This window comes from Enhydra lutris, unplaced genomic scaffold, assembly GCF_002288905.1.
Source record: "Enhydra lutris kenyoni isolate GAN:26980312 unplaced genomic scaffold, ASM228890v2 scaffoldscaffold32, whole genome shotgun sequence".
In the NCBI taxonomy this organism is placed as follows: domain Eukaryota; kingdom Metazoa; phylum Chordata; class Mammalia; order Carnivora; family Mustelidae; genus Enhydra; species Enhydra lutris.
Genome location: NW_019154116.1, coordinates 13,491,857 through 13,505,778, shown reverse-complemented (window position 1 = coordinate 13,505,778; position 13,922 = coordinate 13,491,857). Strand labels below are relative to the sequence as shown.

Here is a 13,922-nt window from a genome sequence, read left to right as displayed (position 1 = left end):
TCTCGCAGATCCAGCCTGGAAGGCGGCGTCCGGTCTGGTTTTTGTTGGGCTTTGAGGCGAGTAGAGGTTTGAGCGTCTGGTGGCGTTAAGACTGACGTCGCTAGAATTTTGCCCCTGCCGCCTCTTATTTCGGCCCTGGCGATGGCGACGTACACTTGCATTACCTGCCGGGTGGCGTTCGGCGACGCGGACGTGCAGCGGGCCCACTACAAGACGGATTGGCACCGCTACAACCTGAAGCGCAAGGTGGCCGACATGGCCCCGGTCACGGCCGAGGGTTTCCAGGAGCGCGTGCGGGCGCAGCGGGCCGTGACGGAGCAGGAGAGCAAGGGCACGGCCACCTACTGCACCGTCTGCAGTAAGAAGTTTGCCTCTTTCAACGCCTACGAAAACCATCTCAAGTCCCGGCGGCACGTGGAGCTGGAGAAGAAGGCCGTGCGCGCCGTGAGTCGGAAAGTGGAGATGATGAACGAAAAGAACTTGGAGAAAGGGCTGGGCGTGGACAGCGTGGACAAGGATGCCATGAACGCGGCCATCCAGCAGGCCATCAAGGCCCAGCCGTCCCTGTCGCCCAAGAAGGCCCCCGCGGCGCCGGAGGAGTCGCCGCCCAGGAGTCCCGCGTCGCTGGCCCGTGCGGGACGTGCGGCTCACGAGCGGGACCCGGCCGAGAAGCCTCCCCGGCTCCAGTGGTTTGAGCAGCAGGCGAAGAAGTTTACAAAGCAGCAGCAGGAGGAGGAGAGTGAGGAGGACCTGGATGAAGAAGGTAATGGCCTCCCCGTTTCCAGATGTCCCATGTCTGGAACCCCCCCCCCCAGGTTCCAGATGTATACTCGAAGTTGGAGGGGAGGAGGCGCCCGTTTTTTAAGTGAAAATGGCGAGTGCGGGCCGTTTTCGGTACTTTCTGAAGTGACTAGTCTGGCCATCGTCCCCACGGAGGATTTTGTCTGCTTAGTTAACTGTTGTAGATTCAGGGCCCGAAACCTAACCTGGGGCGAGGGGGGGAGGAATAAGTTCTTACTTACAGTTACGGAATGAATCGATGGTTTCTGTTTTGAAAGAGGAGGCTTTTGACGTACGCGTCGGAGAGGACTACCGCCCACACCGACTTATGTAGGGTTTGTAATTCTCCTGGGTTTCTAGTTTCCACGGCTTTGCACTTAATTTAGTTGGTTAAAACACAAAGTGAAGGCTTCAGCGTGAGCTAGCTAACCTGAAATGTGGAGCTGGGGCCAGCAACTGAGCCTCCTTGATTTTATGAGCTATTTATTCTTTCCTACCCTCTTCCTACCTCCAGTTATACTGATTGTGTTCATATAGGTTTAGGAAAGGACAAGACTCCCTCCAGTTTACTGTATGCAGGAAGAGAAAGATCAGGAAACTTTGAGCGATACAAACTCGTCTGTGTAAATGGACCAGCTAAAATTGAGATCTTAAAAGAGGGTTTGTCCTTGGATGTAATTGGCATCCTGTCCCCCCAGATAAAAGACTGTACCATCTCATGTTTGTGAATCTTTGCAGTTTCTTCAATTGCAGTTACCACTTTCTTAAACTAATGGTTTTTCAAATCTCTGGCTTGAAGATTGGGAAGATATTGATTCTGAAGAGGAGTTGGAATATGAGGACGCTGACGCCACAGACGAAGCAGAGGAGCCGGATGCAGAGGGGGAGGAGGCTGGGAGAGGCCCCTTCGTTGGTGCCATCCCCATAACAGACTGCTTATTTTGTCCCCATCATTCAAGCTCTCTTGTGAAGAATGTGGCTCATATGACTAAAGTCCACAGCTTCTTTATTCCTGATATAGAATATCTTTCAGATCTTAAGGGACTGATTAGATATTTGGGTAAGTACAATAGTTTTACTTTTAATGAGGAAATACTACATTATTGGGGACAAGTTTTAAGGGAACATTCGTTTTTCGTTTCCCGTCCATCTTTGATTTAATTATGTGCTTATTTTGTAAAGATCAAAAACTTAATGCATGTTTTTTGAATTGTGGCGATAAATTGTGAGCTTTAATCTGGCTGCAGATTATTTTTTGTCCTCTTACATTTTGTCCTTGAATTATTTTTTCAGGAGAGAAAGTTGGTGTTGGGAAGATTTGCTTGTGGTGCAATGAGAAAGGGAAGTCCTTCTACTCCACGGAAGCCGTACAGGCACACATGAATGACAAAAGTCACTGTAAGCTCTTCGCAGATGGCGATGCTGCTTTGGAATTTGCAGACTTCTATGATTTTAGGTAAGTCTGTAGTTTGTAATGTGAAGCAAAGCGAGGTCATCGCATTTGCATTGAATTGCTACTAGATGTCCCGCAGCCTGACGCGTGTCCAGCACAGCACAATATACGCTTTATAACTTTTGTAACACTTCTGTGTGGGTAATTGTTCCCTCTCGTTTTATGGATAAGAAACAGACTGGGAGTTGAGCACACACATTTAATAAAAGATAAGATGAAGAGACAATCTCAGGCCCACACTGAAGTTTGCCTGATTTTAAAACTTGTGTTTCTTTTTTTGTGGTTTAAATGGTTAGGAGCTCAGCTTTGCCTAATCTTGTGAACGGAGGGAGGAAATTAGATTTCATGTCTTGGTTTCCCTGAGAGTCCTTGAATCACAAACTGTCTCCCAAGGGAATGGAGGTGGTTGCTGAACTCAGCCAGTCCCTGGCATTTGATGGTGACATTATCCCATAGGTGGTTCACCCTTAACTAGAAAGTCGGATAATTCGTCCATGATGCAAGGAATCTGTGCCAGGCACTTTTGAACAGCTACTAGTATCGTAGTACCTTTGACCTAGCACTGGTCAAAGGTATGTATTTGTGTAGCACACAAGCAGTTGTGTGTAATTACTATGTCAAGCATGCATAGTCTCCAGATACATGTGTTCAGAAAAGTCCTAGTCTTTTTTTTTGTTGTTTTTTTGTTTTGTTTTGTTTTTTAAAGATTTTATTTATTTGACAGACAGAGATCACAAGTAGGCAGAGAGGCAGGCAGAGAGAGAGAGGAGGAAGCAGGCTCCCCGCTGAGCAGAGAGCCCAATGCGGGGCTCGATCCCAGGACCCTGGGATCATGACCTGAGCCCAAGGCAGAGGCTTTAACCCACTGAGCCACCCAGGCGCCCCAGTCCTAGTCTTTTAAATCATCCTTTTGCATGTTCCTCCTGATTCCTCATTCTTCTATTGCATTGAGGAAAAGTTTTTCTTTTCAGCCATTTGGTGTCTGGGTTGTGGCTTTAATTTGCATTTCCCTCATGATAATTAATGTAGCTGAAAACACTTTTATGTAATTGGTCATTTGGATATCTCTTATGAAGTGTTTGATCAAGTCTTTTGTCTGTTTCTTTATTGGGATTGGGTTATCTGTCTTAATGTTAACATTTTAATGTATAATTCTCTAGTTCTTTTCTGTGTATCATTGAGAACATTTCTAGGAACATAGAAATTCTTCTAGAATTGCACAGTCCAAAATGTCAAATGCTTGGTGTATTCATGCAGCTATGTAAATTAATTAGAAATTAAATTTAAAATTTAGAAATTTAGTACTTTAGTTGTATTACCTAGATTTCAGAGCTCAATGCTTAAAAGTACATATGACTAGTAGCTCCTATATTGGACACACAAGCATAGAAAGCTTCTGTGATCACAGAATTCTGTTGGACGGCACTGTTCCAGAACTTGTTTTTAGAATGGTTAAATTGAGGAGTGCTGCATTTCCAGCTTCCCATTCTCCTCCTCTTCCTACCTGGCAACCCTCTTAGGGAGAAACAAATAGGTGAAAGAATTTAGTTATAGGTCATTTGCTCAGTCTTTTTAAAGCACAATTTTATGTTAACAGCAAATTTGAGCAGGTTACAGAGATTTCTCATATCTCCCACATCCATACATGCATGACCTCCCTCATTATGGACATCCCTCACTAGTGGTATATTTGTTGGAATTGATGAACTTACATTAACACTCCATTATCATCAAGTGCATGGTTTATATTAGGGTTCACTGTTACTGTTGTGCATTTAGTAGGTTTGGACAAATGCGTAATGACGTGTCTACCATTACAGCCTCATACAGAGTAGTGTCACTGCCCTGAGTATGGAGTCCACCTGTTCTTCTCTCCTTGTCTTTTCAGACTGGCTTCTTTCACTTAGTAATAGGCATTAAAGTTTTCTCCATGGCTTATCATGGCTTGATGGTTCATTTCTTTTGAGTAGGAATTCTGTTTCATTGTCCAGATACACCACAGTTGACCCCACTCACCTACTGAAGGATGTTTTGGTGGCTTCCAGGTTTGGGCAGTTACGGATAAAGCTGCCATAACTATCAGTGTGCAGGTTTTTGTGTTGACCTGTTTTCAGCTTCTTTAGATGAATACCAAACAACCCAATTGCTGTATCCTGTGGTAAGAGTATGTTTGGTTTTCAAGAATGCCCAGCTGTCTTGCAAAACACCTGCACCGTTTTGTGGCCCATCTGTCTTGCAAAATGCCTGCACCATCCACCAAAATGCATATTGGCCATTTTAGTAAGTGTGTGGTGTTACCGCATTTGATTTTGCATTTCCCTGATGACATGATACGAAGCATCTTTTTACATGTTCATTTACAATCTGTATATCTTAGTGAGGTGCCCAGTAAGGTCTTTGCCCCATTTTAAGATCTGGTTTATATTCTTCTTGGGTTTTAAGAGTTTTTTGTGTATTTTGAATAATGGTCCTTTATCAGACGTGCCTTCTGCAAATATCTTTTCCTAGTCTGTGGCTTCTGTTTTACACTTGATCTTAGCCGAAGGCCGAGAAGTGATATATGGCTTCTGTTTTTTTCATTTTAAGCAATGAGCAAAAGTTTTTTCATTTTAACGAAGTCCGGCTTATCAATTATTCCTTTCATGGATCGTGCCTTTGGTGGTATATGTAAAAAGTCCTCACCAAACCCATAAGTCATCTAGATTTTCTCCCATGTTATATTCTAGGCATTCTTTTAGTTTCGCATTTTACACGTAGGCCTGTGACCCATCCTGAGTTTACAGGTCACTTGCTTATTTTTATTACAGAGGGTGCCACCACGTTGGTTTTTCTCTAAACCTTTCTGCTTGTCATCCCTGCAGCTGTTTACTTCCTGCTTGTTGATAACTAGTGGGTTTGCCATTTTGCAAATACAGTTTGTCTTTTAGTTATATTTGAGGTATTAGTCTTTTTATTAATGCCATTCTTCATACCACTGTTACAGGAGTAGCTATCCAGATTACAAGGAAGGGGAGTACCCTGATGAGACCGAGTTGTGCTCAGAAAGGCTGTTAGGCTATGATGATGAAACCATGGAGCTGATTCTTCCTTCTGGTAAGTGTATTTGTCAAAGATAAATAGCTTCGTGGCGATGGGATGATTAGAGAGGCATGTTCCATCAGTCCCCTTCCATTCTGAGGGAGGTGCTTGAACTTTAAATTTTATGTTCCCAGATACACAGTTAACTCTGAAGGTTGCCACTTAGCTCTATGTTAGCTGTTCTGTTGAAATTAAATCAGTGTCTTTGCTTACTTCTCTTAGGATTCCAAATGCTGTATCAGTCATTTCCTTTCAAATACATAGACATTTCCATTTGGCTCTTTATTATAATTATTGCCTTATTTAGGTTTTTCTTATAAATCATGGCCCTACTCTTTTTCTTTCTTTTTTTTCTTAATTATTTTTATTAACATATAATGTATTATTTGCCCCAGGGATACAGGTCTGTGAATCATCAGGCTTACCCATTTCACAACACTCACCATGGCACATACCCTCCCCAGTGTCCATAACCCAACCATCCTACCCCTACCCCGCCCCCTAGCAACCCTCAGTTTGTTTTGTGAGCTTAAGAGTCTCTTACGGTTTGTCTCCCTCCCAATCACATCTTGTTTCATTTTTTTCTTCCCTACCCCCACGAACCCCAGCCCTTCCTCTCAAATTCCTCATATCAGAGAGATCATATGATACTTGTTTTTCTCTGATTGACTTAACTTATTTCACTCAGCATAATACCCTCTAGTTTAAGCCACATCGTCGCAAATGGCAAGATTTCATTTCTTTTGATGGCTGCAATGTATTCCCTTGTATATATGTACCACATCTTCTTTATCCATTCGTCTGTTGATGGATATCTAGGTACTTTCCACAGTTTGGCTATTGTGGACCTTGCTGCTGTGAACATTCGGGTGCACATGCATGGCCCTACTCTTATTCTTCGCACTGATTCCTGTTTCCTTGTGTTGCTCAGACTTCCAGCTGGTAGTCTGTCCCGGGAGTATCTGCTTGACAGTATGCGGTTGCCTATTTGTATTCTAATTATGGTAGGAAGGCTTGGAGTTTGAATTATGCCTGCTACTTTAGGGAACATTTAACTGATGTGGGAATTTATCCCAGGTATGATAAGGTGGGGGAAAAAACGTGAATATGAGAAGCACCCCATATTGTTTACAGTGTTATGATGAGCTAATAAGAATGAGAGAAACTATGGAAGACACCTATGAGAAGGAAAGGGAATGGAACAGTAAAGATAGTAAGATCCTAATAGTAAGTGGTATTTACTGAGCAGTTAGCATGGTAGCTGGGTATACTGTTTTATCTTTTAACCCAAGCCTGTGGGTTAGGTTCCATGTCCTTATTTGACCTGTGAGCCAGTTGCAACTTAGATAGGTTGAATAATTGACCCAAGAGCATAGTCAGTGAATCCTTTTTCTCCACTTCCGTACCGTGCCATGGGAGGTTTGCAGCAATGTTGGGAGCAGGAGTAGCTGTCCTGCTCATGGAAATGACTGTGATGAGGAAGCTGTCTTATATTATTGCTTTTCATGTAGAATATCACTGCTTAGATACAGACAACCCTCTTTAACTTGGAATAATTACCTTTTAAGGCTAAAGGAAGCTTTAAAGTGTGACAGTAGAAGGAAAGGGCAGGCAGAAACTCTCTTGAAGATACAATTCTCCTTACAGTGATGAGAAAGGTAGCAGGAACAGTGTTGTGACCTGTGCCAGACACGTAGCAAAACAGGCCTAAATATATCACAGAAAACCTCTTGTAGTCTTTCTTTGGTGAAAATACCAATACATTACGGCAGAAAAAAAGCTTTGCATTGCCTTCAGCGTGTTCTGTATTAAAATGTGCACAACAATGAGTGAGCATAACCTATTTAAGAAATGCAGTGTATTGGGGAGAAATTTTCATCTAAACATAAAACTTTTGTAACTTAGGAGTTTTTGTTTGTTTGCTTTTGCGTGTGTACGTAGAAAACACATTTTCCTAGGATTTCCTAGGGTTATTGAGTTTTCTAAGATGAGCTAAGGCCCCAGATGGGCATCTTGTTAGGATACTCTCTTCCTCTCCCACATCAAAACAATTACTAAGTGCGAATCCTGAACAGCTTTTGAATATTTTTTGTCTTCTCTTTAACACTTGTCTGTGTCACCATTACCGACATATGTCCATCTCTAATCAATCGGGTTTCCACTCCATCACTCACTATTCTTCCTGAAACACACGCCAGTCTCTTTTCTTTTTTCTCTGGAATTCCTCCAGGGGGAGCCATTGCTTTTCCGGTAGGTTAGGTTCAGCAGCGGGTCTTCCCACACCACGGGCCCCCTACCTTGCTATTCCTTTACCCACCCCTGGCAGTTTCCTTCTGGGACTTTGCATGGCTAGTGCCTCTCTGTCTTACTGCTGCTCCTCCTTTAAGACTTGGGTTCACTCTTCCATCAGCTTTTTCAACTCAGCTCCTGCCCCATGAGTATGGAGAGTCTCCTCTGCTCCCGGGACACTTGCATATCCGTAGTAACGTTCCTCTCCTCCTCTCCTTTGTACTTGTTGGCTTGCTTGCCTGTCTTCCCCCATTACTTTTCAGAAACGGATTGCTTCTTTCATCTCAGCACAGGGTCTCAGATAATTGTGTGTTGACTGAGTGATTGAGAAGTTGGAGGTGACTTTAAAAGGAAAGCAAGGTTGATCCCCTTGGGCCTGCCACAGACTTGAGAAGCAGAGCGGAAGAAACCACTGTGGGCTAAGAAGGGGCCCCAGGGGCTTGGAATCATTGGCCCGAAGCACTGGGGAGCAGTTTGCTTGTCTCTGCGTTCTCATGCAGTCAGGGGAGAAAGTGGCATGAGATTAATTGGAAGGTTTAATTTCCGTGGTTTTTAAAGCCTGGGTTTCCTTGCTAACTGCTGCCGGTCCACCTCCTGAGTCACATTATTTTAAAATATTAGATAATAAACCTCAGGACGGCTCTTTTATATTAGATTTGGAAGTAGTGAAGAATGGTAAGTAGCTTGGTATTACTCTGAAATACTGTACTTTTAGACAGACTCAGGAAAGACCTAACCAGCAGCCAGATACTACCTTTCCCCACAGGTTCTTAACCAGACCATACACCGTACACTTTTTTTTTTTTTTCTGTGAGTTTGTGCATTTTCCTGGGGTGAGGCCATAGTGATTAAGGTCAGCTGTGTGGGGTGGCTCAGTCAGTTCAGTGTCTGCCTTTGGCTCAGGTCATGGTCTCCGGGTCCTGGGATTGAGGGCCCCAAATCGGACTCCCTGCTCAGTGGGGAGTTTGCTTCTGCCTCTGCCTCTGTCCCTCCCCCTGCTTGTGAGTGCATATGCACCCTGTCTCTCTCTCAAAAAGAAAAAATAAATCTTTAAAGTCACCCGTGTGTGCCATGCATTTTTATTTATTTATTTTGTTTTATTTTATTTTTTTGCGGGGGGGCTGTGTGGGTAAGTACATTTTTTTCTGGGGGAAATCTGAGGTTTTTCAAAAGCACCTCTGACCTGGAGAAGATTAAGAGCGACTAATAATATCTAAGTACACTACCGTCATTCACTACCTTCATGGGTCTTCACAGATGATTGCGGAAACCTTTATAGAATTTGTTTAAATAATAACAAAACATAGCTTTCTCAGTGAATCAAAGACTGCTAGTGTTCTGAAATTTCTTCCAGCTATACTGATATCTCTTTTTTTATATCACCCATACTTCTATCATCTTATCTTAAAAGCTAGTCATCCTTCAGTCAATCTTGATTATGATGAGACATGATGGTTTCTAGTCATTGGTTTTCTCTTACGTCTCAGTACTGGTTTGGGAGGTTTTCTAATGAACCAGGAGTTTGGGAGATCTCCAAATAAGCACTGTAAATACGGAGCGGTCTTAACAGTGGTGTATTCAATCACCTGCTTACGGCTTTGAGCAAATTTACCTTTCAGACACCTTTTCACTTATACTCAGTCACTTGACTGTGTTAGCATGATGTCGGCATGAAGCTAATTTGAGAAGGATTCTCGTGTGGAGAGCTTGGTGACATTTAATCAGCCACACTTAGTAGGGTCTGCTTTCAACTGGTTTCAAAAGCAATAGTTGTGATGTTTTAAATCTAGTTATTTCAGATCAAATAGATGATCCCAGAGCCAGTGACAAAGAGCATCCGGTAGAGGGCACTGTGAGCATTTCTTGTGAAGCCTCCGTTCCTTGCGTTCACTTTTCGTGCTCTGCAGCTCCTGTGGAGTAAGTTGCTGTGAAAGACACATCCGGTTAGCCGCTGAGTAGCCGGATGAAACTGGTGGTGGATCCACGAGAATGTATAGTCTTCGGAAAATTACAGTTGGAGATCATTGCTTTTCCACTGTATAATAGCTTCGATTATAAGGCTGTTTGTTAAGAGTGGACAGTTTTTAAGAAGGAGCAAACATTTCACATGTGGTTATTGCTATGTTGAAAGGTAGATGGACAGATTGTGGCTTTACATAACTAAGACGTACCCCATGTGTTCCTTACTGGACAGTCACATTGTGTTCTAAAAATAATTTTCCTTGAGGAGGGCCTTCACATTGAGCTGTGCAAGCATGTTATTCTTGGGGCTTCCTATTCGGGGTTCGCCGTCATTGACACGGGGCAGGGCAGGGGTAGCTCTCAGCAGGGGTAGCTCTCAGCGGTGTGTGTTTGCAGTTCCCTTGCTGGCTGCAGAAACCTTGGCATTGAGTGACGAAACCTTTTCAAGGATTTTCCTCAATAATACGTATGTCCAAAGCTGCTTAAGACTATAAATACATCAGTTTACTTTGTCCTAATGGTCAGCATTATCATGTCATGGTTTTGAGCATTGCAAACCTGGAGCATCCTGACCTATTATTATAAACACAAAATGATACTAACTATGCTAGGGTCTCCTGCCACGGCCGCCCTCATTGCAGTTTGAGTCTGTATCTGTCAGCTGCTTCTTACTCATTTCTTGTGGTCTAGGAGCTTTGTCAGCTCTAAGGCTGCCAGAAGAATCAGATTCAAGGAAACAGGTTTCATCCGTATTGTATCCAAAAACCAAATCATCCTTGAATTGAAAGGGGTTTTTTGGGACATCTCTTGCATCCTATCACAAAAACCAACCAACTGAAAGTAATTCCTTTCCCATGTCTGTGTAGCAAGCAAACTATTTCCTAGGTAGCTTGCCCCAGGTTTAAGGTCTTAAAATAACCTGATAACAGAATTTTTTTCTTGTAAATGGAAGGTCTAGATCCTAAAAACAAATAGATCTGCAGTATTTATAGTCTCCAGTTTATGGTCTTTCTACACAAAAGATTCTGAAAGAAATGGTTTTATATATGTAAGTGTAAAATCCTAGAAGCCGTACACGTGGTTCTGTCTAGCCATAGTTCCTGTACTCATGCTCAGTGGAAATAGCTGTTTCACACCCGCTGTATAGATGCTGTTGTTGAATCGCTACAGTTTATTTCTGTCTGGGAAGGTTTTTGATTGATATTCTTGTGAGAGAATCATATTTAGTGTTGTATTTCAATTACTCTTGGGTAACGCTGAGACCAGTGTGCCAGGACCACCTGGTGAGAGCCGCTGCTCTGACAGAGCCTGGAGTTTAGTCTTTGCTGAAACCTTCCTGCTTCCCCTCCACCTGCTGCAAAGCTGAGGCTCGGCACATTCTTCCTGTAAGGGGCTGGGTAGTCCGTAGTAATTCATTTCTGAAAGCATGATGGACTTGCGTAGTTCCACCAGATCATTCTAGATAAGCAAAAGCTGTAGAGGAAATTCAGCTTGACGATCCTTTAAAATTCTAGCTCACCAGGTGACTTCCATCCTGTAGAAGACAGCAGGGCAGGGTTTCTCAGTGTAGTGACCTTTTAGGCCAGGTCATTCTTCGTTGTGGAGGACTGTCCTGTGCGTTGTAGGATATTTGGTGATATCCTTGATCTCTGTCCGCCAGTTGCTGGTAGTGCCCCTCCAGGTGTAATACCAAAAATGTCTCCAGTCGGTGTCAAATGTCCCTGGAGGAAAGAATGATCCCTGTTTGAGAACCACCACTACAGAGAATTTAAGCAAAACAAAGGAGGATTGGTTTTTTACTTAGACCCAGACTGTGACTTTAAGATTTTAAGCATCAGGATTATTGTGTACTTTATCTTTGTGTTTAAAACAAAAACAAAAAAACTTCCTTGGGCCTGTTATCCACATTAGTAGGTGTTGCTGTGTGAATTTCTAGAGAGGCATATTGGATATAAGTAAGTACAAGATTCCGAGTATTTCATGTAACAATGCCTTGCCATTCTCTTTTTTAAAAGATCCCTCTGCGTTTTGATTTTCTTTCATTTTTTACTATGCTACTTCATCTTTTTTTCTTTTCAGCAGGTAGAGTGTTGCTTCTTCTAGCATATATCCATTTTCCAGCTAGATCCCCTTAAGAGTCTGATTGGGAAAGTCCTTGCTCTGTAGCTGTAGTTTGAAAAATTATCCAATTCAGCATTTCCATCTTGCTTTTTTGAAAAACAGGTGCCAGACTGGGTCACCGTTCCTTGATGAGATACTACAAACAGCGATTTGGCTTGTCAAGAGCTGTGGCTGTTGCTAAGAATCGGAAGGCCGTGGGCCGGATACTCCAGCAGTACAGAGCCCTGGGATGGACAGGCAGCACAGGTGTGTTGATACCTACAGCCGTGGACCAGCCCAGGAACTCATAGTACAAGACGGGGTTTGGGCAAAGTCCTTTCTATTTATGTTGCCCTTAGGGATCCTCCCTAGAGGAAACTTAATTTCTTGGCCCTGGGGACTTTCATTACTACTAGATACATTTATGGCAATAAGCCCAAAGCTCCATTACTTACAAACCTCATATTCCTGGCACAGTAATTTTCTAAAATGTCATAGAGATAATAGTTGCAGAAATAAGTACCGAGTTGTCAACAAAGGTTGGAATTAACTAGTGTCCTTGTGGCAAATAGCTTGAGCTATGGAGTCAGACATGACTTACTTGATACACGAAGTGGTTCTTAAATGACGAGTGTGAGTAATTCAAGGCACCTAAGCCTCTGTTTCCTCATTTATAAAACTGAGATAATACTGGGACCTGCCTGGCAGAGTTGTGCGGGTAGACTGTCCTAGTGCATGTATGATCCAGTACACGGACATAATAAAGGCTGTCACCCCTTGTAGTTTTCCCATAGAAAATGTAATAAGAGTTGGAGGAATAAAACAGGCCCTTGAAATTGCTAAGCTCTGAAACCTCATCAGTATCAAATTATTTAAATCTGTTCTGATGTGTCTGCTCTGTGCAGCTCAGTGCTAAGACCTTCGGGGAGAATTTCGGTCCACTAGAGGACAGTGGAGCAGACAAGGGAGAGCTCCCTCAGGATGTCATGGAAAGCCCTGGACAGATAAAATCCATGTTCAGTGCCACAGTGTTTATATATAAACACGTGGCCGCCTTCTCTGGCTGCCTAGGAGCTGAGAAGCCACTTAAATCTAGCGGACACTGACTTTGTCTTGCTCTCGTCAGGGACTATATTGTCTGACTCAATTTATGGTCTTTCCCTCTCTCTGTCACCTTTGATTAATGGAAAATTACTTTTGGGGTTTATAGACCCGTCCAGGTGAGGCTTCTCCCCAAGGAATGTGTGCAAGTACAAGTTGTTGTGCACAATTCCAGGGCACATGACCCCCACGCCCGTGCCACGGAGACCCCAGGTTAGCAGCTCTTCTTTAAATCTAAGAACCCAGAGACGCCCCCCCCACCCCCAACCAGCCTTGAGATTCTCTGTAAAGATTGGATTTTTTTCTGATCACAAATAACAAACCTTTGCCTCACTGCTTGTCCCTTTCACCGCCACAGGAGCGGCACTTGTGCACGAGCGGGACATGCAATATGTCCAGAGGATGAAATCCAAGTGGCTGCTGAAGACGGGGATGAAGAACAACGCCACCAAGCAGATGCACTTCCGGCCCCAAGTGAGATTCTGAGGGTCTGCCAAGGATTGCGTGACCCACCTCTTGCCCCAGTGTCCTCGCCTGAGGACCAGTGGAAGCTGGGTTGTAGGACAGACCCTTTTCGCTGCTCCTTCTCCTTGTACTTTATCTGTTCTGACCTAAGAATAAAAGTCAGAATCTCGGTGGCTTTTCAGTGTCATTTCTGGACAAGGTTTAAAGGTTGTGTTTTCCCAACGAGAGTGCTGGGCCTGCTGGGCTCTGGGACCCAAACTGCCGCCCCGCAAGTGTGTCATTGCCGCAGCTTCTGACTGATTTCTGGCTGTCAGAATCACGTGGGAAACTCAGGCGTGACTTGTCCACCCTGAACTTGGTCAAACCTTGCTCTGGCACCGGGACCTACATGAAGGGGTGGGAAGCTACGGAGGAAGTTGAGTGTCACTCATCTGAATGTGTTGTGGCTCATGAGGTGGCACAAGTCACTTTCACTAAGTCCAGGCAAAGGTAGGCAGCATGCCGGTGGCTTGCTGGAAGGGTTCTGTATTTCTAAACGTGACCACACAAAGCACGACAGCGCTGTGCATTCCGACTCCGTTTCCAGGGCTGCCTTTCCTTGAGCAGTTAGTTGAGTAAGAAAATCAATGTAAAATGCTTAGATCTCATTTTAGAAATAAAAACTGACCTCAGGGCTCAACGTGAAGAGCGTTCC

General features: G+C 43.7%; 1 protein-coding gene across 1 annotated transcript; it reads left to right on the top strand.

The window, feature by feature from the left end:
- Positions 1–13,401, top strand: LOC111153472 (zinc finger protein 622). The gene is made up of 6 exons (XM_022512496.1): positions 1–763; positions 1,580–1,840; positions 2,074–2,236; positions 5,217–5,326; positions 11,786–11,929; positions 13,122–13,401. The coding sequence occupies exons 1-6, from the start codon at positions 142–144 to the stop codon at positions 13,247–13,249; spliced, it is 1,428 nt and encodes a 475-aa protein (XP_022368204.1). The 5' UTR covers positions 1–141; the 3' UTR covers positions 13,250–13,401.
- Positions 13,402–13,922: the final 521 nt, after the last annotated feature.